Source organism: Apteryx mantelli, chromosome 8, assembly GCF_036417845.1.
Source record: "Apteryx mantelli isolate bAptMan1 chromosome 8, bAptMan1.hap1, whole genome shotgun sequence".
NCBI classification, from domain to species: domain Eukaryota; kingdom Metazoa; phylum Chordata; class Aves; order Apterygiformes; family Apterygidae; genus Apteryx; species Apteryx mantelli.
Window position 1 is genome coordinate 10,228,980 of NC_089985.1, and position 26,928 is coordinate 10,255,907.

Below are 26,928 nucleotides of genomic sequence, written 5' to 3' on the forward strand. Positions count from 1 at the left end.
CAATCTGTTTGAATGACTATGTTCTAACTATGGGTACTTGTTAAGATCCTGTGAGTGGGGTCCTGGAGAGAAGGATATAAATCAGAAGTGAATCCTCTGCACCCCTAGAAAAGATAGGAAGTGGCAGAAATAAAGTACAGCATGTTGCCATGGTGATAGGATGTAGATAAAGGTGGTCTTTGGGATAATTACATATGTGTCCTTGAGGACTCGAAAAGATATTTGTTGGCTGACCCTACAGGTAGGAAAAGGTGTGTGGTGTTGTGCTTAGTGTTGGTCAGGCAGACTGACTGGCAGACAGATGAATGTGTATGATCATGTGTGGATGGATGAATGGACAAATATGTGATGGGTGGATGCACAGATGAATTTTTATGATATTGGATGGACTAATGTAAATGATAGTGACTGTCTGTTTCTGTGACAAAGGCCTGAATAACTATACTGAAAGCTGTTACCTCTAAATGAAAGATCATAGGCTCCTAGCCAGGTGCAGGTAGAAGATGAAGGGTCTTTGCTATAGCTTCCACCTGGGGCAGCTGAGAATGCAGCGAGCCCCCTGGATTGCTCTGCAAAGGGCAGGCTTTCTCTCTACTTCCTCAGCCCAGCAGCTGAAATAACCCCTCCCTTTGTTCCAAGGACTTCCTCTGCACTGCCAGTGCTGTCTTATGTTCTCCGTACTGAACTTCAGCATCAGTATGGTATGGGAGATCTATTCTCACAGACTCCTTAGTGAGGGATTTTGTCTGCGGTAACAGGAAAGCATGCAGCCTGGCAGATAAATTGTACCTGTGTGCTTGTCTCATGATTGACAGATAGGTATCTTCATTCAGGAAAGATGGCATCTATCAGGAATGATGAAGTTACAGCTGATTCTTCCTCGGATTGGGAAATGGGCTAGAGTGAACTTCAGATCCCATTCAGCCTCACTTTCAGTGCTTCTGTGAATCTATTTTGGTGCAGCAAGCAACAAAAAATGATGGAAAGGAACCATTTAGAAATATACTGAGACTGAGTTCTTGCTTCTTCTTGCACATTTACTACTCTGGCTATGAAGAGGCCAGCAGGTCATTTGGCATCTTACTGCTCGCTTTTCTCTGTCTGTGAGGTAGATGACAGTGGATGACTTGCAGGGATCTTACTCTTTGCCAGTTCCTTTGAGAGTCGTGTACAAAAACAAACACCCTGTTCTTGAGATGGCAACCTCAGTGAAGATCTTAGTCAAGAAGCATCACTGCCATTGGGTCTGTACATGCATCCTGCTCCCACAAGGATGACTGCGATCAGCTTTACTATATTAGTGTGAAACCTTTCCCCTTCAAAAGAAGCATATCCGAAAAGAGAAGAAATTCCCAGTATTTCCAAAATACCTTTTCTCATTTCCTAATTTTCCTCTTTTGCCAGACCACTATGGGGTAAATATTTTTTTTCTCACTGATGTTCAGTGGTAGAATCCAGACTTCACCAGAGTGCATGCACTGACTTCCATTGACACCTCTTCTTCCCCTCTTTAACCATGTTAACGTTGGAGCTTGCTGATAAGGGCTCTTTGAACAGCAATCTTTGGGTTGAAAGCTTGGGTAGATACCAGAGTAATTTATGGATGATTTATTGTGATTTAGGCAGCTGCATTGTATTTGGCTTGGCTTAGTTTGAGTTGGGTAAATCCATCAGTATTTTCTGGGTTCCATGAAATAATTGTACTAAAATGTAAAATTTCAACTCTTCAAAATTTGATTTTGGAAGAACAAAAAGATCTCTTTTTACCAGCATTGTCACCATTGGTTCAAGGTGTTTCATTGCTGGCAGTGGTCTCTTGCTCTTATTGTAGAAACGTGAAAGATCCCAATAGAAAAGTTTTGCTGTAAGTTTGTAGAATTGGTCCCATTTCATAACAAAGATCTTATCATTCCAGAGCAATTAGAGCCATCACTAAACTGCTGAGAATTCCACAAATTTCCAGATTTGAGATTTTGTTTGATGTATAAGTTATGAAACTTAAGAGAGCCAGAAAATAATGTAGGCTGGTGCTGATGTGGAATAAGTTCGGAGAAAAAAAAATGGTATTTTGTAAAAATGTTGTTGACAAATCATTAGTTTGGGCTTCAAAAGATGCTGAGATAAAAATGGAAATTTTGGGGGATGTTTCATGTAGAAAAAACATATATTGGCTTGTTGTAAATTATATATGGGCTGAATCAAAAATGGACGAATGTCAGGAGTTTGCAGCTGCAATACAGGGATTTCATTTATCATCAAAAGGAGAAAGCCCAGTTCTGACCTCAGCATGAAGGAGTTCTAACTACACCATTTCCTTGTCCAGCCATCATTAGGGTGTTCCAGCTGCTGGGAGCAATGATTTATTCCATCACATTACCCAAGCTGTGGTAAGGCATATGGATCATGATGGTGCCAGGCCACATAGTTTCTTTGTCCTGGATTCATACAGCATCAGGCAGAAAGGCATCCTCACCCATATGTTGCAATGATAGTGATGATGATGATAAAATAAATGATCAAGGCAAAATTTGTAGGGAGAGATGGTATTTTTTATTAAACTTGCTGATATATTTGAGAAGATTAGACAGCTTTCAGTGATGCAAGCCTCTCCTGAGGTCTGGAATAGAAGCATCAGACTTCAAAGCTACATACAGGTTGGGAACAATTTCTCAGAACTTAAGTAGATATGTATCAGATCATCTCCAAAATAAAATGTAGTTGGTATTTATGGGATAAGGAGGGTGTTAGCTGCAAAGAGAAAAGGGTGATAAGTTAGCCAACATTTGGGGCAAAGCGGGAGGAAGCTAGTTATTTCTAAAATATATATATATATATATATATACACACACACACACACAGAATATATGTATGTACATATACGTGTGGCATATATTAAAAGAAAGATTTCTACCTCATTATGTTACATAGTTATGAATCTCTTACATATAACTATATATACCCATATAATGTATATATAGCAATAGGAAACTTGCTGGTTTCTTGATCTATCTTCTATCAGTATTGCTGGTTATGTTTCCAAGTTGCTGGAAAACCAAAACATGCCCAACAGTAATGCAAATGATCAGTGCTTCATTATTTGTTATTTAATAATGGCATTGTCATCCTAGACAATGTAAGCTCTGTGCTCTGTCATCACTCCACCAACCTCAACAGAGTTGTGCTAATGAAGCATTTGGCCTGATTGGATGTGAGCAGAGAATGTCACCACCCTCTCCCTATCCAGCACTCGGATGAGTGCACACTACATAACTCATCACAACTTCATAAGCAGATGAAGTTACATGTCCCAGGGTTCTGCAGAATCTGATGTGGCAACCTGGCTGTCCCGGCACTCTGACATGGCATACAGTCTTTTGGCTAACCCACCGCTCGTCTTCCAGCCCAACTTCTTGACCTGGGGGTCATGGTGGGTTGTGACTTGGTTAGATAATCTCCACGTGCCTGGAGGCATCTGGGGGTAAGAACTTTCTTGCTGTGATGTGTCCATGCATCACCAAGCCCGGGGTGGGAGGGAACGGGATACTGGTCTTTGCTTGGGGTTTCTTGCAGTTCCCACAACACAAAAGCAGTACACAAATCCCCGTGGACCCTGTGTGTGCAGAACGGCAGGCTTTGCTGAACATGGTCTAATTTTCTGACTGATGAGGGAAGGGATGGGAGGCAAGAGCAAGCCTAAAAAGAAAAGAAGCTCAGCCCCTCTCACACATGCGTGTCCAGAGACACGCACACAGGGAGGCTGAGGACAGCGGTTGCATCACGGGGAGGTGGAGTTAGAGAGGAGAGTGGGTGTGTGCGTGCGTGCATGTGCTGGGGGCACAGGCAGGGAGCAAAGCAACCGCCTGGAGAAGGTAACTGGGGGAGGGGAGGGGAGAGGGCCACAATTGGTACCAGATGCCCTCAGAAGCTAATGACCTGACAAACGCTGCACTCGTAAAACAAATTCTTTAAAAAGGAAGCAAATGGAAATATAAGCTAGTGAAAGAATTTGCAGCAGCTGCCCTGAAACCATTTCTCACTTCATAAACAGGTCTGCACTGAAAAAACAGCCTTTTTTTTAATTTCTTGTTCTCCTTTGTGGTCCCTTCCCATGACATTCCTTCCCTCTGCCTATGCCCACTGGGCATTTCAGAGCCGTGAATGGGAATGTGCCCTGCAGGTTTCCACCGTGACTGGCTCCACAGGCTTGTCCAGAGTTAACGGCACCTTGCATTCACTTATCTTCGGTGTTGGCACCTATTTTGTGTCTTTTGTAGGATTTCTACATGCTCATCCTTGGCTGGAGAGATTGAGCAAACGGTGGCTGTGCAGCCTGTGCCTCCCGTGGGCCAAACATAGTGCGCAAAAATTGTCAGCAGTTGCGTGCAGAGCCGGGTAGGCCAAGGAGCAGAAAGGGGGATGTTCAGGTGCTCCTCCCTTTCTACTCTCCCCACTTACTGTGTGAAAGCGTCTGGAAGATTCAGCCAGAAGCACCTCTGCTTAGGAGGGGCTGCTGTCAATTTTAGTGCTGGGACACATAAAAAGCCAGTCCTGACCACCAAATAACCAGGGCGTTTTCTTGTGGGAGCTGTTATATTAGCCCCATGTCTTGGCCTAATTCCATCCTGGGTAATTAATCTACTGGCTGTACTTCACTGATGGAGAACTTAGCCCCCTGGCCAGCACTTCCCTCCACTGTGGGATTGTTTGTGATGCTTAATTAATCAGTACCAAATGGCTGGTCTTTGGCAGGAAGCTGCTGTGGCAAGGAGAGAGTGTTTATTTCCTGGGGACAGGTGATACATGGCAAGCTTTCCCTGGCCCCCCTGGTAACTTGCAGTGGTTCCCAGGGGAGTGTATTCTTCCTTTTAGCTGTATCTTGCCTCAGGAACTACAGCTGAGCCCACAGAGCTGGACAAACATTATTTAGAGATATGGTCTTTGCCCCCAAAGAGCTTGGCATCAAAATCCACAAGATGAGTAGGTTTGAAATGCTGCATGGGACTGTGGGAAGAGCAGGGCCCCTGATGAGCAGGGCAGAGCATCAAAGCAGAGTGGGAAGGAGCAGCGAGATGGTGACCAGTGTGGGATGGAGGGGAGAGCTGGGGCATGTCCAGCTTCCCTTTGCCACCACAGACGCTCTGCTGTGACTGCATGTAGCTTGGAGAGCCAAAGTTGCATGCATGTCCCCAAAGAGGCAACAGGATGCTCCAGGGCTGGAGCATGGGCCTCAGGAAACCTAGAAGAGACTGTGGGACCATGAGGGAGGTCACTGTGTGCCTGGCAGTTTGAGCAAGCTCAGTAAGCAAGTGGTTTTGTGAGGTGAGGAACCAGTGGCTGTACATCCACAGCCATGTGAAGTTGCATCTTATAGATGGTTCTCTAGTATCTGAATTGGTTCTTACTCTGACTGAACCCTTCCCTGCAGTTGGAGCATCATAGTGACACTAGCTGGTATGGATTCTCTGATGGCTAATACAGGGTTTAACATACCTATCAGCCCTTCTGTCAGCAGGGGCTTTAAAAAGGCCTCTCTGTCTTTTCTTCCTGGCCATCTGTTGTTACAAACCTTGTCAGAACATAACAGCACTGGAAGCTCTTATCCCATGCTATGGTTGATTGAAGTTGAGGTGTGCATTCAAAAGTTACTGGAAAGGAGAAATGCCCAGTGTTACTGCCTGAGCTTTGTTGCCTTAGGAAAAGGCAGACCTCTTGCTTTCCATTGTCTGTCACCATGCGCACTAGCGTCTCTGAGAGAAACATGGCAAGAGCAGAGTATGCATGTGAAGAGAAGTGTGAGTGGCTGCAATAATGTGAATGCTCTCAGACTGTGTACTCCCTATGGCACTGCAGAGCTCAGTTTCGGGAGGTCTCTTTTGCCACAAACTCTCTGGTGTCCAGTGTGATTTGAGCATGTTGGAGATCTTCCCTCTGTTGGACAGAAAATGGACAGCACCTGTAAAGTCCCTTTCCTCTCCCATCCATGCATTTTCAACCTGGCTACCAAATCTAGCTGACACTTGATAGCATGTTCAGAAGTTGTTATTAGGGAACAAGCACACACATCCATGCACAACTCATAAACTCACATTCCTCCCTATGTGTAACAAATACACACTCACCCTTACACATGCATGTGCACGCTTGTGCACAGTGTGACTGCACAAATGAAATCAAAAATTGTAGTACAACCTCACAGCCAGTGTAGATTCACATAGACTTCTGAGGATGGGCACTGAATCTGAAAACCTGGTCCCATCACTTTTCTCAGGGAGAAGTTCTTAGAAATTGTCATGTGTAGGGACTGTTCTCCTGCCAAAGAAGCCGTAGCTCTTTCAGAAAGGTGATACAATAACTGTTGTTTATAGTTTCTCTTGTCTGTTACCCTTGCTGGATAGGCAAACCTGCCCGTCTTCTCCCCCTGACTTCCTTCCCCTCAGTCCACCTACAGCAAGCATCACAAGGTCCTTTTGTGTCAGGTGCTGTACAGGCTCTGTATGCCCCCCTAAGACAAAGGAGCTTGAGTAGCCACACCAGACAGCTCCCTAGTTCAGCTGGGAAGAGAGCCTAGATTTTTGAAGGAGCGCTCTTAAACCATGCATCTTTCCATCTGCTTCGAAGGGTAGCATGGTGTGTGGGAAGGTGTGTATTGGGGTTGGGCAGAGATCCAGAACTGGGAAGAATTACCCTCAAGGCATCATCTTCAAGAGATTTCCAAGCCTGGGACTGAGGCACAGGTACGCATCTCTCTGTGTGCATCTGCAAGCCTCTGAGCATCCCAAGCAGACGCCACCTGAAGGGAGTCCCTCCTTACTGCAGAAGCACCAGGACTGCTTTGCTGAGCCTTTCTCTTTCCTCTTCCACAGCTGTGCCCACCATACCTGTGCAGAGCCAGAAAGCTGCACACACCCAGTGCTTGCTCACACCGCCATCCTGAACTGCACCTCCAGTGGTCCAAGGGACATGGAGTGTGTTGTTTCCTGTGAAAAGGGATTCGTCCTCCACTCCAGCAATGGGAAGAGTCTGGGCTCCATGCAGGTGAGTGGACAGCAGAGCAGACATCACCTCATGACCCACTGGGCAGACTGTTAGTTAAGATAGACTTCGACACCCTAAGGTGGTTGGGAATGACCCCGAGGACACCATGTAATTGCAGCCCTGGGCTCCTCACAGCTTAGCCAACCAACCTTAGTCCAATGGACCCTCCAGTGCTGGACCTCGGTGCCAATGGCCGGTGCTCCTGGGGACCCCTCTCCAGTCTCCCCTGTAGTCCTTCTAGCTCCCGCACAGACTGTGGCTCTGCCAGGCTAAAAGGAGCTGTGTGTGTGACATCCTAGGCCAGATGGTGACATGCCGAGTCTATTCCTGCAGAGGCAGAGGTAGACATTTTCTTTTCTCTGCATGGGCATTGCTGGGAGGGTTAAATATCCCTGGGACATTTTCTCTCTTAAAGTTGAAGTTAGTGGCTCAGGAAAAAATGAAGTCATTTCAGAGCAACTAAATTTAGAGGGCTATAGATGAAGAGACAGCCAACAGGGCCAGGAGCTTTTCTTCCTTTGTATCATGTTGCAATCAGTGCTGCCCAAGCCAGCGGGGCAGCACAGAGGTCAGCATGAAAGAGTTCAGCCCACTTTCCAGTGGGCCAGGGGCTGCCTCGTAAAAGCTATGGCCAGCTCCATGCTTAGACATTGACTGAGGAGACCTGGGACTGACAGGTCCTTGGGAGCTGAACTCCCTCGGATCTAGGTAGTCACCTTGGCAGGGTTATGGGCACAGTTCATCCTGTCCTTACTCTGTTCCTGGAGAGAGAACATAAACCTCCAGGGCTGAGTTGGCCCTGCACACCAGTCCAAATGAGAGGGTGTAAACTCACATGAGGTGGAGACAGATGGAGGTGAGTCAGGCAATGTAAGCAGGTTGGGCTTTTTTTCCCTCCAGAAGCTTGACAGAGTTCATGTCTGACAGACACGTTGCTTGTGCTACAGCAGTTAGTGTTTACCAAGGGGCGAGGTGGGCACTGGAAAGTGAGGCATGACAGAGTGCAAAGGGGCAGCTCGAGATGCCCCACTTGTCCCCCATGTCACTTGGAAGGTTATTAATTACAGGACCATGCAGTTCTGCGGGACAAGGCAGGCCTTTAACACACACCAGTGTGTTCACAAGGAAAACAAAATGTTCTTGTTCTCCTCTAACATGAAACCACGCTAAATAAATCTGCTGTGGGTGACAGTTTTTTGACATTTGGCAGTGAGGTGGGAAACTTCTCGACAGAGCTTAGCCTTGTGGTTGTCGCAACAGATGGCAGCTTACAGGTGCCCTGCCTTGAGCCCTGAAGTGATGTTACCTCTGCTTTCCTACCTCTACAGGGGGCAAGAGGGGACAGCATGGGGTCTCTGATATGGGACAAATCTTTGGCAGGATGTAGTAGCACATAAACTTTTCTCTGATGAGTACTGCTGGAAGAAAAGAGGTGCCCTATTTTGCTTGTCCGTAGAGAGGATGGAGTAGGGTGTGGTGCAGCCATCTGCTTGGTCTCATGGCCCATGGCTCACCACATTTTCTCAGTCTCTGGTGGTATCTGTACTCATCTCAGAGCATTCTGGGAAAAAATGTACAGCTCTTCTCTGGGCATTCTCTCCACGTGGCAATGGACTCTGGGTTTGTTTTTCTCCCAGGGAGCCCTGCAGATGTGTCTGTCCTCCACTCGGCAGTACTAAGGGAAGAGCATTACCAAAACAGTTCAGTTACAACATGGTCCTGCCATGCACTGGAGAGTACCAGACTCAAATTTAATAATGCCCTTTAGAGCCACCACATCCAGGCTTATCTGTTCATTTGAAATGTATTGGCTGGAAGGACAAATCACAAGTTTGAGTGTATAAGCAACCTGATTGTACTCAACCAATAAATGGACATCAGGATTAGTTGAATGAAATCTATTTGTGTTGCAAGCCCTATCTGAGAACTGCTGGGATAGTGTTAGATGGTCTGAGAATGGAAATCATGGCACACCATCATACACTGCTTTGTTTTGCCTAAGTGCATAGCGCACACTGGTTGCATTTAGGACTGGGATCACTGGCAGTTTGGAGTCAGATTCTCATGTGGTCCCCCAGCTATGTAAGAGGGGCTGTGTAATTATGAGTTATGAATGAAGTTATATGAACCTCTGATTTCAGTAGTGTCTGTGGCATGATAGAATCAGTGCATTTGGGGGAAACCAGTTAACAGGAGAGCTGCCCACCAGTGGCTGAAATAAGACTTGATCTCGTAGGGGAGAAGACTGTAGTACACAGAGCTGGGAATAACTTGTAGCTCAGGAAATTGTTGTGTATCTTGAATTTTTTTTTTCTTGATGTGGTCTGGTATTGCTTAGACAGTGTGTATTCAGCTTGTATTTTGGGGAATCAGCCAGTAAGAGATCAGGTATTACAAGGTCTGTAATGCAGATGGCTTGCATGTTATCTCTAAGACCAGTCACTGCTTCCACCTTCCAAACATCACATCGTGAACAGGTAGGTGCTTTGCGCTGTATCACACTGGGCTCCAACTCAGTGTCCAGAGGGGAGTGTAGCGATCGGAAAAGAGAGGAAGAGCATTTCTTGTTCCTGAAACTTGGGCCAGCCCTTTTTGCTGTGGTGGTAAAACAGTAGGCTAAAGCTCAGTGACAGAAGTCCAATGGAGCCTTGCTTTCTCCACAGAAGGAGGTGGTGCTGACATGCAGCTCAGGGCGGTGGGACAGATCTGTGACTTGCGACCCTGTGGACTGTGGTGTCCCTGACCAGTCACATGTGTACTACGCTGAGTTCTCCTGCCCGAAGGGGACCACGTACCTGAAGAGATGTTCCTTCTCCTGCATCCGGCCAGCTAAGCTTCAAGGTACAGTCTCAGGTGCTGAGGTATTTAACCCCCCCTTCCCCCTTTTGTTGCCACCTTTTTGTGCCTATCCCAAGTTGTTCCAAACTGAACTTTGGATTTTCCTGTTATCTTGGCTTCTGCCAGCCGGTTGGGCTCTTAAGAGACCTCCTGAAATGATAGGCATTTGTCATCCTTGAGCAGAGATACCATAGTGTGGGGATACTCTGTGACTCCCCATCCACCAGCTGGCAGCTCATATCCATCCACCTCAGGGTGTGGGGATGTCTTCTCCTGATTACTGGTGAGATCCTGGCAGACTCTGGCATTACAGAGATGAGGAAGGCACAAAGCGTGCAGGCAGCCGGTGAAGATGAACAGAGAGGGCTTCAGAAAGCCAAAAATGGCATGCTGCCTAGTGGCTATGTGAAAGCATGTGATTGAGGAGGCCTGGGGCCTTACAAAGCCATAGAGACTGATGCCACAGCTACAGAGCAGTCTCAGAGATGTGCACCACCCAGACACACAGCAGTCCTCCAGACACACCATGGCCTGGCTTTCATTCTGCCGACTCCATCAATAGCCGCAGGAATGTTTTTAAGCCAAGTCAGAGAAAGAGAGCTACTGTTCCTGTCTATACAAGGCTGAGCTGGATGGGATTTCGGGGGTAATTGCCTTGACAGCTTCAAGCATTGGGACTTTATGTGAGTTTCCACCAGCGCATTTGCTCTGAACAATCACATACAACAAATCATTTTAATGGATGCCCTATTTTACAGAGACATTTATAGCTGAAACGTATGAAAATCATTTACTTCTTTTTTTTGGTTAAATCTAAGGAGTAAAAACTGCAGGGAATTAAGGTCTCATTTCATGACAGGGGGGATGCCGGCTGATCCCAGTGTGAGCTGATCAAAGTGTAGTGTGTGAACTACAACTCGACAGGCCAAATTCTGTACAAACCAATGCCATTGCCTTTGGTGGGTCAGCTGAGGGCAGAGATTTAATCTGATATTTCACTAACAGCCTCCTCTTGTTCCCACTGAAGTCAACGGGAGATTTGCCATTAGCTCCCTTGGCGAGAAGGCAGGCCCATCCATAGAGCACCCTGGGTGACTTCCAGCAGCTGACACAACTCCTGGTGGTGTTAAGCCAAGGCTGTTGAGTTGTGCGGGTAAATTCAGAGAAGCCCAATTGATTCCACTAAGCTGTTGAGGCAGGAACGTGTCTGCTTCTTGTTCTCCCCAAAGGCTTGCATCCTTACGGGCAGTCTGTCAATGCTAATAAATACTAAGAATAGACAAGGAAAAGATTACACGAGGTATGCGGCTTCTGTCGCGGAGCTTGGAGCAGGAGGAGCCTGTACAGCCCAATCCTTGGGAGCGCAGGCCCGCTGGGAACACAAGCCCTGAGTGGAGGTGCTGTCTGAGGCTGCCAGTCTCTTGGCCCTTTCCAAGAGCAGTTGTAGACAGAGCAGTGATCCTATAAAAAGAAAGTGATGTTCGAAGGAAGTGTGGAGAAATCTGGCGATACAGAGAACCTGCTTGAGAGGCCTGATCCAAATCTTTCAATAGAAAGACTCCCATTCACTTCAGTCTAGCTTTTTTTTTCTTGCTCAGCATTTCCCAGGGAAATGGCTCTGGCCTGGGTTCAGATCTGCAACACACGGGTGATACAGTCCTGGATGTCTGTCACAGGCTCCAAGTGCTGTGCAATTTAGGCCATCCATTAGCCAGACCTATCAGACCCTCTGTTTTCTACACAGACAATGAAGAGGGGGGGCATGATACTCAAATCAAACCCTTTAGAAACAGGCAGTTTGAATTCCCCACCACACCAGTTAAGATTTCCGTATCCATTCTGCTGGCACTTTCTGCGTTGCACTGTATATGTAGCACAGAGTATGACAGCTTGTAAGGGTAGGTACTGGACAAGCTGCAAAAACTACCTGGAGAAAAGGTACATGACCTGAACTACGTGCAGCAGATAGCTGTCATACATAAAAACCCACCAAAGGCTCTTCTGAGATGTCACTGGAGAGGGGAATTTTAAGGGAGAGATTTGGGGAGATTTGCAGAATCAGGAACTTTTCTCCATCCCCTAGAAGTCATCCCTTTCCCCATCCTGTCTGTGTTCAAGAGATTCAGTTTCTGTCCCAGCCTGACCAACCATACAATGAGGTCCTTGGTTTTCATATTTATTGTCTTTCTTGGCATCAATATCCAGTCTCAAGAAGAGGGGGGCTTGCTGGTTCCTTTGAGCTTCACTCACTTCCAGGGGTCCAGCCCCAGTTGTGCTGTAGTCTGAACATGCTGCTTCTTTCTTGGAGTTAGGAATGAGCCAGTGGTTGACCTGCCTTGAGGATGGACTCTGGTCACTCCCTGAAGCCTACTGCAAGCTGGAATGTGATGCTCCTCATGCGGTGGCCAACGCCAAGCTGCTGGTCCCACGGTGCCTGCATGGGAACCATGACGTGGGCTCAGTATGTCGCTATAAGTGTAAACCTGGATACCATGTGGCAGAGAACACAGAGAGCAAACCTAAGTAAGTCAGTCTGTGATGTGTCTTTTCCCACTGTTCTGCCACGTTTCCTTCCTCTCCTTTTCTAATGCTAGCAAGTCATTGAAAGGAGAATAGGTCACTGTACGTTGGCAGCATTGCAGAGATGATTTGGCTGGTGGGATAGGTAGAAGGCAGAGCAGTTTGCTCAGATCGTGCACATGCCATTGCTTGAAACATGAGAGGCATTCCCCTAGTTTAGGTCAAAGTAGGTGGGAACAAGATGTAAGCTGCCATTGTGCACACATGTGCATTAAGTGTTTTAACCTGAAGTATGTGAGTTGTCCTGCACACCTCAATGTACTTTTCACTTGCTGAAAATTAAACATGTATGTGGAAGTGTTTGTAAACTCTCAGGACTTCAACTGGTAATTAGCTAATGATGTAATAAGATGCTGGAAGACTCTTGGAGTTGCTGTCTTTCATATAAGTGATAAAACATAGATCATGAGACTGAAGGTTATGAGAACAAATGGCAATATTCTGTAAGAGTTAACATTTTACCCCCTGCATGTCTTGGTTAAATTTAATCTCAAGCATTTATATTTCAATTGGAGAAGATTTTCCCAATGCTTTGGGGAAAAATTCCTGGTGATTCACTAGCACTGTGCTCAGCCAGTATCATGACACTGGAGGTAAAGCAGTATTTTGTGCGTGACACCTCCAACTGAAGTCCCCATTGGGTATGGTCACCAAAGATTCCATGGCACTGGCCGGGTCCTCCCCAAAGTCTTGATGCTAGTCAGATAATTATGTGCTAATTGTTTAATGCCCCCTTCCAGTTTTAGTTGGATGCAGACTTCATCTCTGCTTTGCTGTGGGGTAGGGTTGTTGTGCACTAGGAAACGGTTGCCAAATTTCTTGCCTAGTAATGAAGGAAGTGGTTTCTGTAAACAGCTTTTCACAGTGTTAGGATTTTTTGGGCCAAGGAGAGCTGTGCGAATTGTGAGTATGGGTATGATCACATGGATTGCTTTGCAAACCATGAAGCAGCTTGCATGCCTGTGGCATTCAGGCACTGGACATGCAATCAAATCAACACAGCTTGCCAAGTTAGGCCATCTCAGCCATACTGCAGCAACTGCTGGAAAAAAGGATGCCCTCTGGAAGTTGCCCAGGCTCTTCTGATGTGTGTGTAACTTCTGTATAGGTCTGAATAGCCTGTAAGATAAGCCAAGGAAAATCATGCAAAATGGTCCTATTTTCAGGTTTGCTGTTATCACTACTACTAATTCATCCAACATCTTTGATGGTAGAGTATGATCCTATTGCATTAAGCAACGAACATTCACAGAAGCAGAAAATTCCTCCCTTTCTTATCATGTGCAAGATCCAAGGCAAGAGCCTTTCCTTGGGAGTGTAAATGCTGGTGTACTGTTTCATTTGGAGCTCTGTGTGTATACTCAGCAGCAATAGAAACCCATTGGCAAGTGTAGTCCATGGCAACTATTAGCCAATAAACAAGCTAGTAGATAGCTAGATTGCTGGAGATCCTTCTGGTGTATCAGCCCTGGCAGGCACAGAATCAGAGCTGCCAAAGTGAGGAATTGCTTTTATTGTCCAGGGTTGTTTCTGGAGAAAGAGAGTCTTTGGAGATGGTGACAGAGAGCTCTGGAAGGGGCTGGCACTGGTAGGGTACAGGTTCTGATATGCTCATGAGGGATCAGGGTCTCAGTGTATGACTTAGCCATCAGGTTTTTGGGTGTCCTGAAGTCTCTCTGGGTTCTTTCCGGGTTCACCAAACTGAGTTCCTGATATATTGTTTCACCATCATCCATCTACCCAGCAAGCACCAGTCTTGTTGAAGGATTTAGTGCCATGCAGGTGTTTGATAAGTACATGAAAGCAAGCCCCTCTATGCCACTTAGCTACTGGAAGAAAATCAGAAATCAGAAGTGATCCATGGCTAACACCCAAGACTTCCCATGCCAGCTAAATGTCCCAGTGATGAGTATATAGCCATGAATATATAACCCTCTGGGTTGTTTTTCTAGCTCTATCAATCATGCCTTGTTTAGAGAGTGAAGAAGGAGGGAGTGTAACCCACAGCCTGCCTTGCCAGCAGCTATGGGGCTCAGACCATTCTTCTGGGAAGGTAGAGAGGGAGCACCTTCAGGTTCCTGAGGGCCTAGGAATCAGTCCACACTGCTATGATGTGAAAGACATGCTCCTCTTTCTGTGGCACTGTTTTAAGAAACCAGAGCATGATCATTTCCTTCAAGGACTGCTTGTAGGCCCCTTCTTTCAGGGGTGGACTCTGGATCCCCTGTGGACTGAGACAGTTAAGCTACAATGTGAACAGGAACTCAAACCCCAACCCCAGGGCTCAGTGTTATCTCTTGACTAGCTGCTTTTTGGGTCAGCCTTCTTTAGTGCCTTTCTCTCTCTCACACCTTGTAAAACACGATGGCTGCTACATGTGGATTGGGGATTCTGGGACTTTGTTCCTAAAAAGAGTAGTGCTACAGTGTCCACATTGTACAAGCCTGAACCCTGGAGGGCAACCAGCTGTCACTGTCCAAACCAAGATGCTCTTTTACACCAATGCTCATGTAATTCCCACACTTCTGCTTTGTTGGTTGAATTTTACAGCAGGGGCAGGCACTTACTCAAGGACTCATTCTGCACCATGTATACTGGTTTTTTTCCTTCTAATATCCTGATTGCACCCCTGCATTGCCTAGGGAGTTGGTTTCTCCAGCTAACAACCTCAAGGTGAAAGAATTTCCTAGCAAATGATGCTGCCTGTGCAGTTGAAGTATGCAGCACATCAGGGTGATCAATGCACGGCTGAAATGCCTCTGATTTTTGAAATTTCATGTCCCAGTCTGGAGGCTTTAAAAACTTCTGCAATCTTTGTTGAAGTACATTTCCCATATGTGCAAGGGAAGGAGGGTGAAGAAATTCATTGTCTCAGAGAATACAGGTTTATCTGTTATCCTGGGTGAGGAAAGGCCCTTCAGAAATCACTGCTCATCAACAAGGGATCCCTGAGGAAATGGTGACTGTGTAATCAAGATTCTGGCAAAGATTTGTTGCCTTCTGCTGGGACGGATCATCTGACTGATGATGCTGGCAGAAAGGGTAGAAGCTTCTTTGACTCTCTCTAAAGGAAATCTGTTTTCAGCTGGAAGAGCCCACGTAACAGCCTGGTTTCCAGCTGCTGAGCTCTGTCAGTTCAAATCCCAAAATAACAGTGGCAAGGGGAACTTTACATGTGCAGTCATACTTCGTGATAGGCAATGGTTTGTCTGTGTCACTCTTGCCAGTGATGGAAGAGTGCATAGGGAACACTCATAGCATAGACTAGGTCCTTGTACTGGTATGGGCTGGATGAATTCCTTGTAGGTTGGGGGTGGTATGTGAGCTGGAAGTCAGGCTCTGAATGGACATCTGAGAGATTTGGCAGACCCAGGAGGGGCAGTTTATGTCAATTGGAGAAATAATTGGGCTTTTATTAGGAAACAAGACTGACTTTGAAAGGCTTACCATTTTCTTGGGTCAAAACTGTTCCTAAATGGACATGCTCTTTCAGAAACCTGTTGAGTGACTCCAGAACAGTCTCAGCCACCTGCCCAAAAGTCTACTTTAATGGAAGAATCCATACAGAAGGTTGAAATCTCTCGGACTTATAGATGCCATGAACCAGAAGGATCTCCTGATCCAACCCATCCCTAGGGATCTCTGTGAGATACAGAATCTGATCTGCAGTTACCTCTCCACACATGGTCAGGAAAGCACCCTCTAGGGAAGATCTATCAGGCTTCCAAGGCCTCTCTTCTAGGATAACCTCTGTCCAGTGACAGCACCACTCCACCCACCTGGATCACACAGAGCAATGAGCTGCCAAGGAGCAATGCTCAGCATTGGCCAGGGTTGCAGCATCAAAAATAGCCAGTCTGGAAGTCAAAGGTCAAGTGCTTCAAGGAAAATGGGCATCCCCCCAGGTAGTCCCTAATTTTGCGTCCACCACACAATGCCATAGGAAGCAGCTCTTCAACAAGAATATCTAGGACATTCTTCCTGAGGCATCCTTTGGGGAGGGTTACACTAATGCTGAGGTGATGCTCTGAGTGCAGGGACTGAAAAGGCAGGTCTCATCAGCCATTGTTTCACTTGCCTGATGCAGCATGAATTCCTTGGATTTGAAAGATTTGAAAAATTCTAAGCTGCCTTTGTGAGGGTCCAAGTCCTTTCTGCTAGCTTGAGGGAATGAAATAAATGAGAACTGGGCATTCGGATCTTTTCAGGCAGTTTTGCATGTCTCAGCCTACGTTCTGTCTCTTGTCCCTGCTTTCTTCTTCCCTCATCATTACCCCTTTCCTGGGATTAGCCCTTTATGTCCAAGAGGGCAGATCTGAGAGGCTGACAAGACTGAATAGGAGACACACTGGTGGGACCAAGGGATAACTGGTACCTTGACCCCTCACTAGAGATCAAAGGAGCTACAAGACAGCCCAGCCAATCTAGTCCCCCGGTGAACTTCCATGGAGATGTCAGCCCCTCCACCTCCTCTCCCTGTTCAAAGACTACACAGGCTGATGGCAACCATGAAAGAGGAAGAGAAGGCGGGGGAATGTGGAGGAGAAAATGAACTGGAGTGAGTTAGCAGACTGAGGGCTGGAAGCACTTCAGAAAGATCATAGTGGGCAAAGCAGGACAGACTAACCCAAGAGCGTCAGAGTTTAGCAGGGCACTGGGCCATTGTATATTTGTGGTGGGTGCATAGGTGTGGGGCTCTCACTTCTGGTGCCCACATCTGGCCCCTTCCAGATAAAAGGCAAACACACATGCAGCTTATGGAGCCGTAAAGCCAGGTAAAGAAAACACAGGCTGTCAAATGGACTCTCATGTCATTTCCACCTCTAAGGCCCCGATGAAGATTTACAGCCCAGGTTGTCTAGGCTGTTTGGAGAGAGGGGAGGAAAGCAGCATAAGTCCTACAAGCTGGCGTTGCTTTCTTTTAATTTACCAGCAAAGCCTCTCTGCTTCTCCTCTGTTCTTTGTGAAGCCCTCAGTCTCCTACCATGGGGAGATGAGGTGGACTTCGGAGTAATTTATCACTGCTCCTGTACACTGCACCCAGTACTCCAAAATCTGGCCACTCCAATACACCACTGGATCCTGGCCAAACTTCTTCATGCACAGCTCCTGGAGCTTGACTAACACTCATGCCTTCACATCAAACACAGCCCTTGCTGGCCTCAGATTTCTCCCCTGCCTCCTTTACCCATTAGACATTGGATTGCCCAGTTGGAGGAGGAATCTTTGACTCTGATTTTCCTGGCTTCCTTGTTAGTCCTCAAGAAATGCTGCTAACCCAGATCAGAAGAAGTTGGGGGGTCTGGAAATTTCAAGCTGCTACAAGGTATTTTTTTTAAAGCCTCTCCCTTCCCTTCTCCATGCCTTAATATAAACTGCCCACTTCATATGTACGGCAGTGGTCCACATACCACCTTCTGCCCTGGGATCAGATCAGGACAGCCCTGTTTGGAAGTTCCCCAGTATGGACACTAGCGGTGAGTTAAGCCTTGAGTGCAAGTGGAGTTATTATTTCAGCTCTGAAGGTTGTGCAGTGGTATAGTGGGACAGGGAGAGAGAGGGAAAGGTGGGCAAGGATGAACAGAGGGGTTGGCAAGGGAACTCACTCCTTCTTTCTGGACTGTTCCATCACTCCTGAAGATGGTCCATGGGCTCCCTGACAAGTCCCTGCTCCTCTCCTCTCCCTGGTTTAGTCAGCCAAGGCAACAGACAGGTCAGCTCCTGTGCAGAGGCAATGCACGGTGCACCAGGAGCCCATGCTGGAGCCATTCCAGTACCAAGTCAAGGCAAGGAGTCCCAGCGAAGGTGACAGGCATAGTGTGCACCTGTGCAAATTGGAAATTCCTGAGGCGTGGCCCTCCCCATGCTCAGCCTCTCTCCCCAGGCCTTTGCATGGCTTTAGGTAAAGGCCCTTCACTGCAGTTTGGTAGAGCAACAGTGACGTACAGTGGCTGGATCAGTTATACCCAGGTGGCTGGTGAGTGAGTGAGAACTAGCATGTATCTAGGATGGTCCTGTTTTTTAAAGGTTTTTGCTCTGTGCCTGGGGCCTTGCCTGTGACAGCGAGGCTTCATACTGCCAGTTTGTTTGTATCACTGTAATGGCATCAGCTCAACCTCCAACATTGCTGTGATATGGCAGTGTAAGAAAGGGCCTGTTCTGCTCTGATTTACCCTGTGTAACTCATACAGCTAAATTACACCCTGCATGCCAGACAATTCAGTAAGGGGAAACAGATTTGCTGCATGAGGACCTGGACCTTCATCACAGATCAGTGCCTCCTAGTATGTGCCTTTGCCTGCCTTTAAGCAAATGGAAGAGTGGGCAGAGCAAAGCATTCAAACCAGCCCAAGAAGCGGCAAGGGCTGGTGGGGGAAGTCTTCGAAAGGCAGTGAGCATCATTCCAGCAGAAAAGGCAGACAGCCAAGAAAGCAAAATTAGTGGTGCATGGAAGCCACAGATGTCCACAATGGGATCCAGAATTGTTTCTCCCCACCACTCTTCCAAACAAGTCTTATGTTGTTTCAGCTCCTGTCAGTTCAAGCCTACTGCTAGCAGAATGACTTCCTAGCATCATTCGCTGCTCAGAGGCTCACACTGTGATAGTCTGTGATCCAGTCACCAGCAGTGTGGTGCCATATTGAGGCACCCGTAAGCCCCATCACCTTCCTGCACCTGCCTTCCACCTTCCAGGTTATCTATTTGAAGCCTGTGTTCATCAGAGCAAGAACCCTCTGCCACTCTTATAAGATCCCTAGCATGGAAGAGCAAAGCTAACGAGGACTACATCCAGTTCTTTCGCTCTCGCCCCAGCTATGGCGGTGGAGCCTGGATGGGGTTGCCTTGCTGTTCCAGGCTGTGTGACCGTGCACCGAACTGGCCAGGACGGTAGCAACAAGGCACTTGTCTGCACCATGCGATGGGGGACACCCAGGTGGTCCCAAGCAGTAACTGCATCAGCTCAGAACAAGAGGCAATTTGGTGCCTTCGCGCCAGGGGTTTCTCTAACCCAGGGCTGCACAGCAGAGGAGATGTTAAATCTCCCTCTGTGTACCTGTGGCATGCTATAAGCTTTGTAACACGGCTCCTGGAGCCCGGCCTGCTGGCACGGGGGATGAGAGAGGACAGAGGGAAACATCTGAGGCAGGCTGTCTAGTAAAAAAGGACAGGCACGTGTTACAGAGGAAAGAAAGGTCTCATTAAGGATGGAGGCCTGCAGTCAGCGCTGGCTCAGGTAAAACTCTTCAGTGCTGTCAAAACTTGTATGTTGAAGGCATTCAGCAGCAGCTGGGGTCACAGTGGCATGTCCTCTTCAGGAGAGCAATCCCTAGCTAGCCCAATACATCATGGGCTTTTTATGCCTTTATGTAAAAGATGTGGTATTTATATCACTGCCAGGGACAGGAGACTGAAGCGGGTAGGCTCCGCTTCTGGATATTTTCTTCCTTTCTTTTTCATCATTTTTTGGCAAGTATTTTGTGCTTGGACTGTTTTAGCAACACAAGATGATATTGGTCTGCTCTGGTATGACAATTCCTCTGCTAGAGCGAGATTGACAGATTTGGCCAGAGTACAAAGAGGAGCCTCAGAAATAGCTGGGACCAGGCCAGCAGGATCTACTGGTGGAGGCTCATTCGACTGAGTGAAGTATGTAGCTGCTGGCTGTGGGACAAAGCAACTCAGCGCACGTACCCGCAGGGCCTGGGGGGTAAAGAGAGCGAGGGGCACCACAAGAGTCAGTAAGCAAGGTCAACAGGAAAAACAAGGCAGCAGGTGCAGAAAAAAGAGTCCAGGACTCCTAAATCAGTGTGATCTCCCCAGATAGGTAAGGAAAGGCCTCAGCTGAGGCAGGTAAACCTGGGCTGTACCAGGGAATGGCCTTCAGGAAACTTGTCTGCAGTGGGGGACAGAATGGCAGTGGGGGGAAAGTCTGGTGCACGGGGGCTTGGGGATCAAGCTGCATCCCAGGGAGCTGCCTTGAGATGACCGCTCATGCCTCTGCAGGTTGAGAGAGCGAAGGGAGGCAGCACTCACGTAGGGTGCTCCAGCAAACATCTCACAATCTTCTTTGTGCTGCCAGCCTCACAGGCCATGCTCCTTACTGTCACCAGTGCAGCGAGGCAGTTGGCCCCCAACTCGGCTCCCACGAAGACGGGATCTGAACAGAGGAGCTCTTTCTCCTGGTTGGCTGGAGCCAGAGCCCAGCACATCTCATGGGCAGCAGGCCCCACAGCAAGCATCCTGGGCTGAGCAGGGCTGTGCTCGAATGCATTGCGCGTGTGGCTGACCCGCGCAAGTTCTCTCCCTCTAGCAAGAGAAGTGCATGTTTAATTTGAAGCGCAAATGGGAGTTTTAGGGAAAGCTATGGGGCTGAGGTTTGTGTGCCAGTGCCCTGGAGGCCTTACTGGATCCCACCCTCAGGGATCAAAGAAAATAAGAGCAAAGCTATATATCCTTCACTGCTGACCCATAGAAATCATCTGCTTAAGATTCTCCCAGAGCTGGTCTCCAGGGAGAAACTGCTGATCCCCTATCCTCTTCATCTCATTTCTCTTCCTGACCCCACTAGACACCCTCCTTGCCCTGTGATGGGGTGGCCCTTGGCTCTTCACTGAGGAACACTCTTCCCTTAAGGGCTGTGCAGCTCCTGAAGCTATAGGGCCAAGTGGTGGCTGGGAATTGCATGCGGTGCTCTTCTGGGGCTGCAGCCCAGGCTTGTGGGTGTGTTTCTCCAGGAAGTTCCTGAAGATCCAGTGCTTGGAAAGTGGCCTGTGGGAAGAAGGGCACTGCGTTCCTGTGGTGTGTGAGCCACCTCCCCCGGTCTTCGAGGGGATGTACAACTGTACCCAGGGCTTTGAGCTGGACAGCCAGTGCATCCTGAACTGCGAGCCACAGAGTGAGAGGGTGAGTGACCTCGGGAAGGGATAGAGATTGGTCAAGCGCTATGCTTCAGAGCATCTGAAAACAGGTCACAGCAACACAGAGAGGGGGGCATGGGTTACCAAGATGTGATCTTGAAGAACAACGGGCTCTGATGCTCTTTGAAACCTAAAGGGAGCAGAAACATTTACTCTGCAAATGCTTCTTCCAGCCAGATGCACAGTTGTGCTCCTGCGAGCAAGTGCTGGCTTCACGAAGGGCTTCCAGACCATGTGAAGTGGTTGCGGGACTTTGAGACTAGTGATCGGAGTGATCTCAAAGTGCTGCATGGGAGGTCATGAGGCTCAGGGGGCCACAGGCAGCCTCGTGGGAGGGCTGGGCTCTCTGTACCTGCTGCACAGAGGGGCCTCACGTCAGCTGGGCTCTCCCCTCAGCATTGCGGAGCAGCTGGGTGCCCCTGAGCAGCGGTTACCCTGCGAACCCTGGAGCTCCTTCTGCTCTCGCTCACTGCTTTTGGGCAATGACCGTGACTGTGTGGATACCGACACCGGCGTGGGGTGCACCCCCGGCTGGGGATGCTCTCTCTCCCTGGTAGCACTTCCAAAAGGCAGCCATTTGTCCTGTCAGCAAGCCTGCCTGTCTTTAATGAAAAGGGTAGGAAATGAAAGGTGGAGGGCTTCCAGCAGGCTTTGAGAGTAGCTGCTAATGCATTTGCCTGGGATGACTGGCAACGTCACTGCAGCAGACTTGCTGACAAGGGGCTCACCTGGGGATGGAGGCTGCTGCCTGCCAGGCTCTTCCACCAAAGGTTCACGTCTGGCCTGCTGGAAAGGTCTTGTCTAAAGAAGTGCAGTGAATTCCCTCTGGTGGGATCCAACAGCAGCTGGAAAACAATTTGCTCTCTGGTCAGTAGTACAAAGTATCCTTAGACTGGACCAGATGGCCACAACCCAGTTGCTCTGGAGAATTTTGCTCTAGACTTCACAGGCAGAAGAAGGTCATTTTTCTTTCTATTACCCCCTGGAGCTGAGCGGCTGGTGTGAAAATATCACTAGTAGCCAGGTTGGGGTGAGCCCTGCAGCTGGCTTGTAGTAAAGAGGACTGCTCTCTCTTCACTTTCCAGGTTCCCATCCTTTGTACTAAGGAAGGTTTATGGACAGAAGAGTTCAAACTGTGCGAGAACTTACAGGGGAACTGCCCACCACCTCCAGAGCTGAATTTTGTGGAGTACAAGTGTGAACAGGGGCATGGAATAGGTGAGGACAGGGGAAAACTAAACAAGAACTGAAACATTGCGGAGCCCTGATCCAACCCCCTTTTCTCTCCTTGGAATGGACTCTTTGTTGACTCAGTCGTGTCTCGCCTCCAAGAGAACTAGCTGGAAGGTCATGATGATTATTCTTGCTGTAGCAATCCCCGCTAAATTTGTGACAGAATTCTGTTTTCTTTTCTGTCCTCTTTCTGAGCACAGAGACAGTGGGGTGGCTTTAGCTATGTGCACATACTGATTGTATTCATGGACAAGCTAAAGCCCAGCTAAAGCTGGCTTCAGTGCAAGGATCTGTATTTTCAGAAGAAGCCGGGCAAATCCAGCCCTTTACAGTAATTTTCCCTTCCTCTGGCCCTCCACCCCAACAACATCTCTACACTTATTATTATTGCTGACTCCTGCAGGGTTAATGTGGCAGGTTCTAGACGAATGCTGGAGTGACAATGGCATGTAACAGGGCACTTTCACCAGATGAGGGACCACACCATCCATTTCTTTCTTGGATTTTAGTACCTCCGTGTTTTCAGGAAAAACTGCAGTTCTCAGTCATAATCATTACATCTGATTTGGCATCCTGCTGGACTAGACACTTGAGCAAAACCCACATCACTGAAACAAAAACAATGATCATCTGCATCTGATCAAAACTGGCTGAAATAAGTCTAAGGGCAGGGCCTGCTAAGTTTGAGCTTCGGACAGATCTAATGTGAGGTTGGGATTAGGACTGGGACCCACCTGTTTTTTCAGGGTGCTTTTTGCATTTCTTTTTCTTGCATGTCTTTATTAGTTCCTAAGTTCCTAAGACCCTTTACCCATAGCTGTAAGGAGCCAGACATTATAGGATTGACTTAGGTTACAGTAGGGCCAGTTAAGCTTGTTTTATTTCTTGACGATGAAGGCTCTGGGCCGAGCTGTTTTCCTGCTGTTCTCAGAAGAATGGAAATGATGGGTAAATCTGTTGTTCAGGAATTCAGACATCCTGCAAGGTGCCAACATTGTTTCAGAAAACTAATTGCCATGTTGTTATTTCCAGCTAAGAGCTTAATGCAAGAAGAGCCAATAGGTTACATTCCAGCAGGAGCAGCTCCTGGGTCATAGCAAGGCAGTGGGAATTCAGCTTGGTAGAAAAACTATGAAAGAAGCTCCCTAACATACCAGCAAACATCCCATAACATCCAGGGCAGTCTTATTTTTGTGCTGGATCTGATGTCCTGCTATTTGAGCTTTAATCCATCTCATTAGGTAAAGTTTGATTTTCTACTCAGCTGGAAGAGGGGAATTGGTTGGCCAAAACAACTCCTGTAGTCTCCAGGGTAATTTAGGATTTGGGGAGGGAATTGTCATCCTAGGCTGGGAGGAAAAGGATCTCCTTTACATCTGCTTCTGCCCTTAGTGAAGAGCCTAGACGTTTGGGTCTGGTGCCATCCTTTAAAACATAGTTGCCTAGTTCCTGCTGTAAGTCCTCAAGGCTGTGTCTCTCCTCCTGCAGGTGCTGTGTGCATACCTTCCTGTATTATCCCCCCCAGCGATCCAGTCATGCTGCCCGAAAATGTAACTGCTGAGACTATGGATCACCGTCTGCAACCCACCAGAGTCCAGGTAAAAGGGGAGGTGCTATTCCTCTAACAGGGCATTCGCTGGCAGCATTTTGATTCTCTGGTTCTGGCTTCCCCATGCCTGCCTTGGGCAAATGTAGAGAAGAGGCCTTAGAATATTTCTAGTGTGGCCCCATTAGTCCTGTCTCCTCTCTCTACAGTGATTTTCAGAGAAAAGCCCTTTGCCTTGGGTGAAGAAGGGTAAAAGTTGAAGAGGGAAGTAGCATAAGTATGTGTGGAGTTTGGCTGGCTCTCTCCAAGGAGCTGCAGAGGCTGCGTGCTGTGGAGATAGCTGCTAGCTGCTCGTTCTGGCCACCTCTGCCTGAACGTCCACGGGGAGACTGGGCTGAGCTCCACACAGCCAGGGAGAAAGCCTTGCAGGATATGCGAGTACTGAACTTAGGCCAGATAAGCGCCATCTGCATGGCCAAGGGGGAAACCATCCCCTGAAATGATTGGTGCATATGGCAGCAGGTCCTTCATCAGAGACCTTTTGTTCTTGGAAATGTTAGCCATAGTGTAGCATCTGTATGGCTTTTGGCTCTGATATAGTCAAATTTCTCACCTTTTCCCAGTGAAATCCCTTACTTAAGGACACTTGCCCTTGCCCATCTTGAGCCCTTCTGGGTAAATCCACCTGGCAGTGATGAGGTAGCTGGGTGGCAAAGCCAAGAGGGAGACTGGAGCTCTGTGCTGAGATACCATGTGTCTCATGAATGTCCCCCTGGCCTGCAATTTTCCACACCAAATGTTCTCCTTGAGCTAAAATAATTTCTTTCAGTTTCAACAAAAATGGCATAGACTTTCTTAAGGATAAGAGGGCTGAGAAGTATTCACATTTATGCCCTTTTTAAGATTAATATATTTGGATATTCAAGCTCTCATTTCCCCACGTTTTGGCAAGCTCTGGCAAAGGTCTTTACAGTGTCTATGCACATCTCCCCAAGTACATTTCTGTTGATAGGCCTTCACCCATGGTCAGTGGAAGCTCTAACCAGTCTCTCTGCATATGCCTGCTTCAGCAGAGGCCACAGAGCTTCAAGATAACTCTCGCTAAGCATGCTGCTCCCCTGATCCAGTTTATAACTAGATTCCAGTGCCGAGGTCCTCCTCCATCCCCACGACTTCTTCTTTGTTTTCTGTCCCTTCTAGATGCTACTGCACAGCTTCCTACTCTCCTATACCTATGCCTATTCAACGTAAGCTATCAGCTCTCATCTGAGCTCTCAAGGACTAGCAGGATATAGCAATGAATGAAATTAAATGCAGGAATCCCACTGATTTTTCAGGACATAGCGCGTGCCTAAATCTGCTACACTGTTGTTATTGTCAGCCAATGTGCTAGGAGGGTTGAGTTTGGGAGAAAAAGCCACCCTTGACTCTTGGCACAATGAGAGTTCTGGTCTCCAATTACCTGGCAGCTGAGATGCAGCCCCAAGCAAGCATCTCCCTGCTAAGGAGGAGGCAAGGCACTGTCAGCTGTAAGGTGCCTCTGGCTGCCATGACCCGCTGGCCTGCTGATTGCCTCCTGCTTCTGGGACTGGGAGCCTTTTCCTCCCCATCTCTTACTCATTTTGTAGGCAAAACAGCTCAAATAACTCAAATAGTTTGGATCTTAACTGCACAACTCTCCCAAAAAGCAGCTCCACCAGGGTAATATTTCTTAAAATAAAAATGAGATGCATAAGGAAGGAGGTGGAACAAAGAAAAGCAAACAATCTTCCTAGGAGCCAGCGCTCCCGTCCAAACACTTTCCCCTCCTCCTGGGAACCCGCAGGAGGCCCAGAATTACCAGTGCTTTGTGCCTGTGGATACTACTGTACGTCGTATTGAATCAGATCCACAACAGATCACTGTCTGGGAGTGAGGATGCCCGTGGCATGTGGGATTGTTAAGCACGAGCGCTGGAAGGAGGCCTTAAATTTGAGGGATCAGATGGTTTGGCCCGTCAAGGCGGTGGCATTCAGCTTCCCTTTCACCACCGCTGTGGGCTCTCATGCAAGGGAAGCATTTTGCAGAGAGGAGGAAAGGAGGAGGAGGGAGGAAGGCATTATTTTAAGAAATGGCACTCCTTGCCAGGAGCTCTCCCTGGAACGTCTTGTTTTCATCTCTTCACCAGCTTCTTCCTCTGCTCTCCCCACTTTTGCTCCTCTAATCCACATTGCTCACGCAGTGTTGGCTGTCTGGGCTTGCCATATTTGGGGGCTGCTGTGCTCCTGAGGTGACAGGGAGAAGATGAGGCAAACTAGAGCTTATGCTGGCCCTCCTCACAGGGAGCTGTACAGACCACTCTGGGAGAACCGCTCAGGGTCCTGTTTTGCTTTGAACACTGATTTATTGCGTCCTGCAGCCAAGCAGATTTGCTCTGTGCCTTAATTTCCCAACCTGGAATATGAGTATGCTAAACTGCCATTCAAGTCACACAACAAATATGTAGGAAGCATCCTAAGAGTTAGGATCCAAACATCCTTGGGGCTGACTGGGAATCGACTAGCTTAGCCAGCATCCTGGGCCTCTGTCCCATCTGATCACGGCTTCCCCTGAATCTGAGTTGCCTGCACCGTCTGAGAATGGTGCTGTTAGGCCAGACTTGCTCCTGGCAACTTGTCAGGCTGCAATAGAGACTGACTGCAGCAGGAAGAAGCTGAAAAATACAACTAAAATGCAAGGGGTCTGGGTGAACAAGGATCTCATATGTCTCTTGACACCTGCAAGGGCGTTAGAGAAAAG

General features: G+C 47.9%; 1 protein-coding gene across 1 annotated transcript in view; it reads left to right on the forward strand.

Moving 5' to 3' along the window:
- The window catches only part of PAPPA2 (pappalysin 2), a 116,376-nt gene that overhangs the window by 66,433 nt on the left and 23,015 nt on the right, over window positions 1–26,928 (forward strand). Inside the window, exons 14-20 of the mRNA XM_067300418.1 lie at window positions 6,864–7,035; window positions 9,699–9,876; window positions 12,186–12,396; window positions 13,289–13,291; window positions 21,189–21,357; window positions 22,457–22,589; window positions 24,093–24,202. Of these exons, the coding sequence (XP_067156519.1) occupies window positions 6,864–7,035; window positions 9,699–9,876; window positions 12,186–12,396; window positions 13,289–13,291; window positions 21,189–21,357; window positions 22,457–22,589; window positions 24,093–24,202 (976 nt within the window). The remainder of the gene's footprint in view (window positions 1–6,863; window positions 7,036–9,698; window positions 9,877–12,185; window positions 12,397–13,288; window positions 13,292–21,188; window positions 21,358–22,456; window positions 22,590–24,092; window positions 24,203–26,928) is intronic.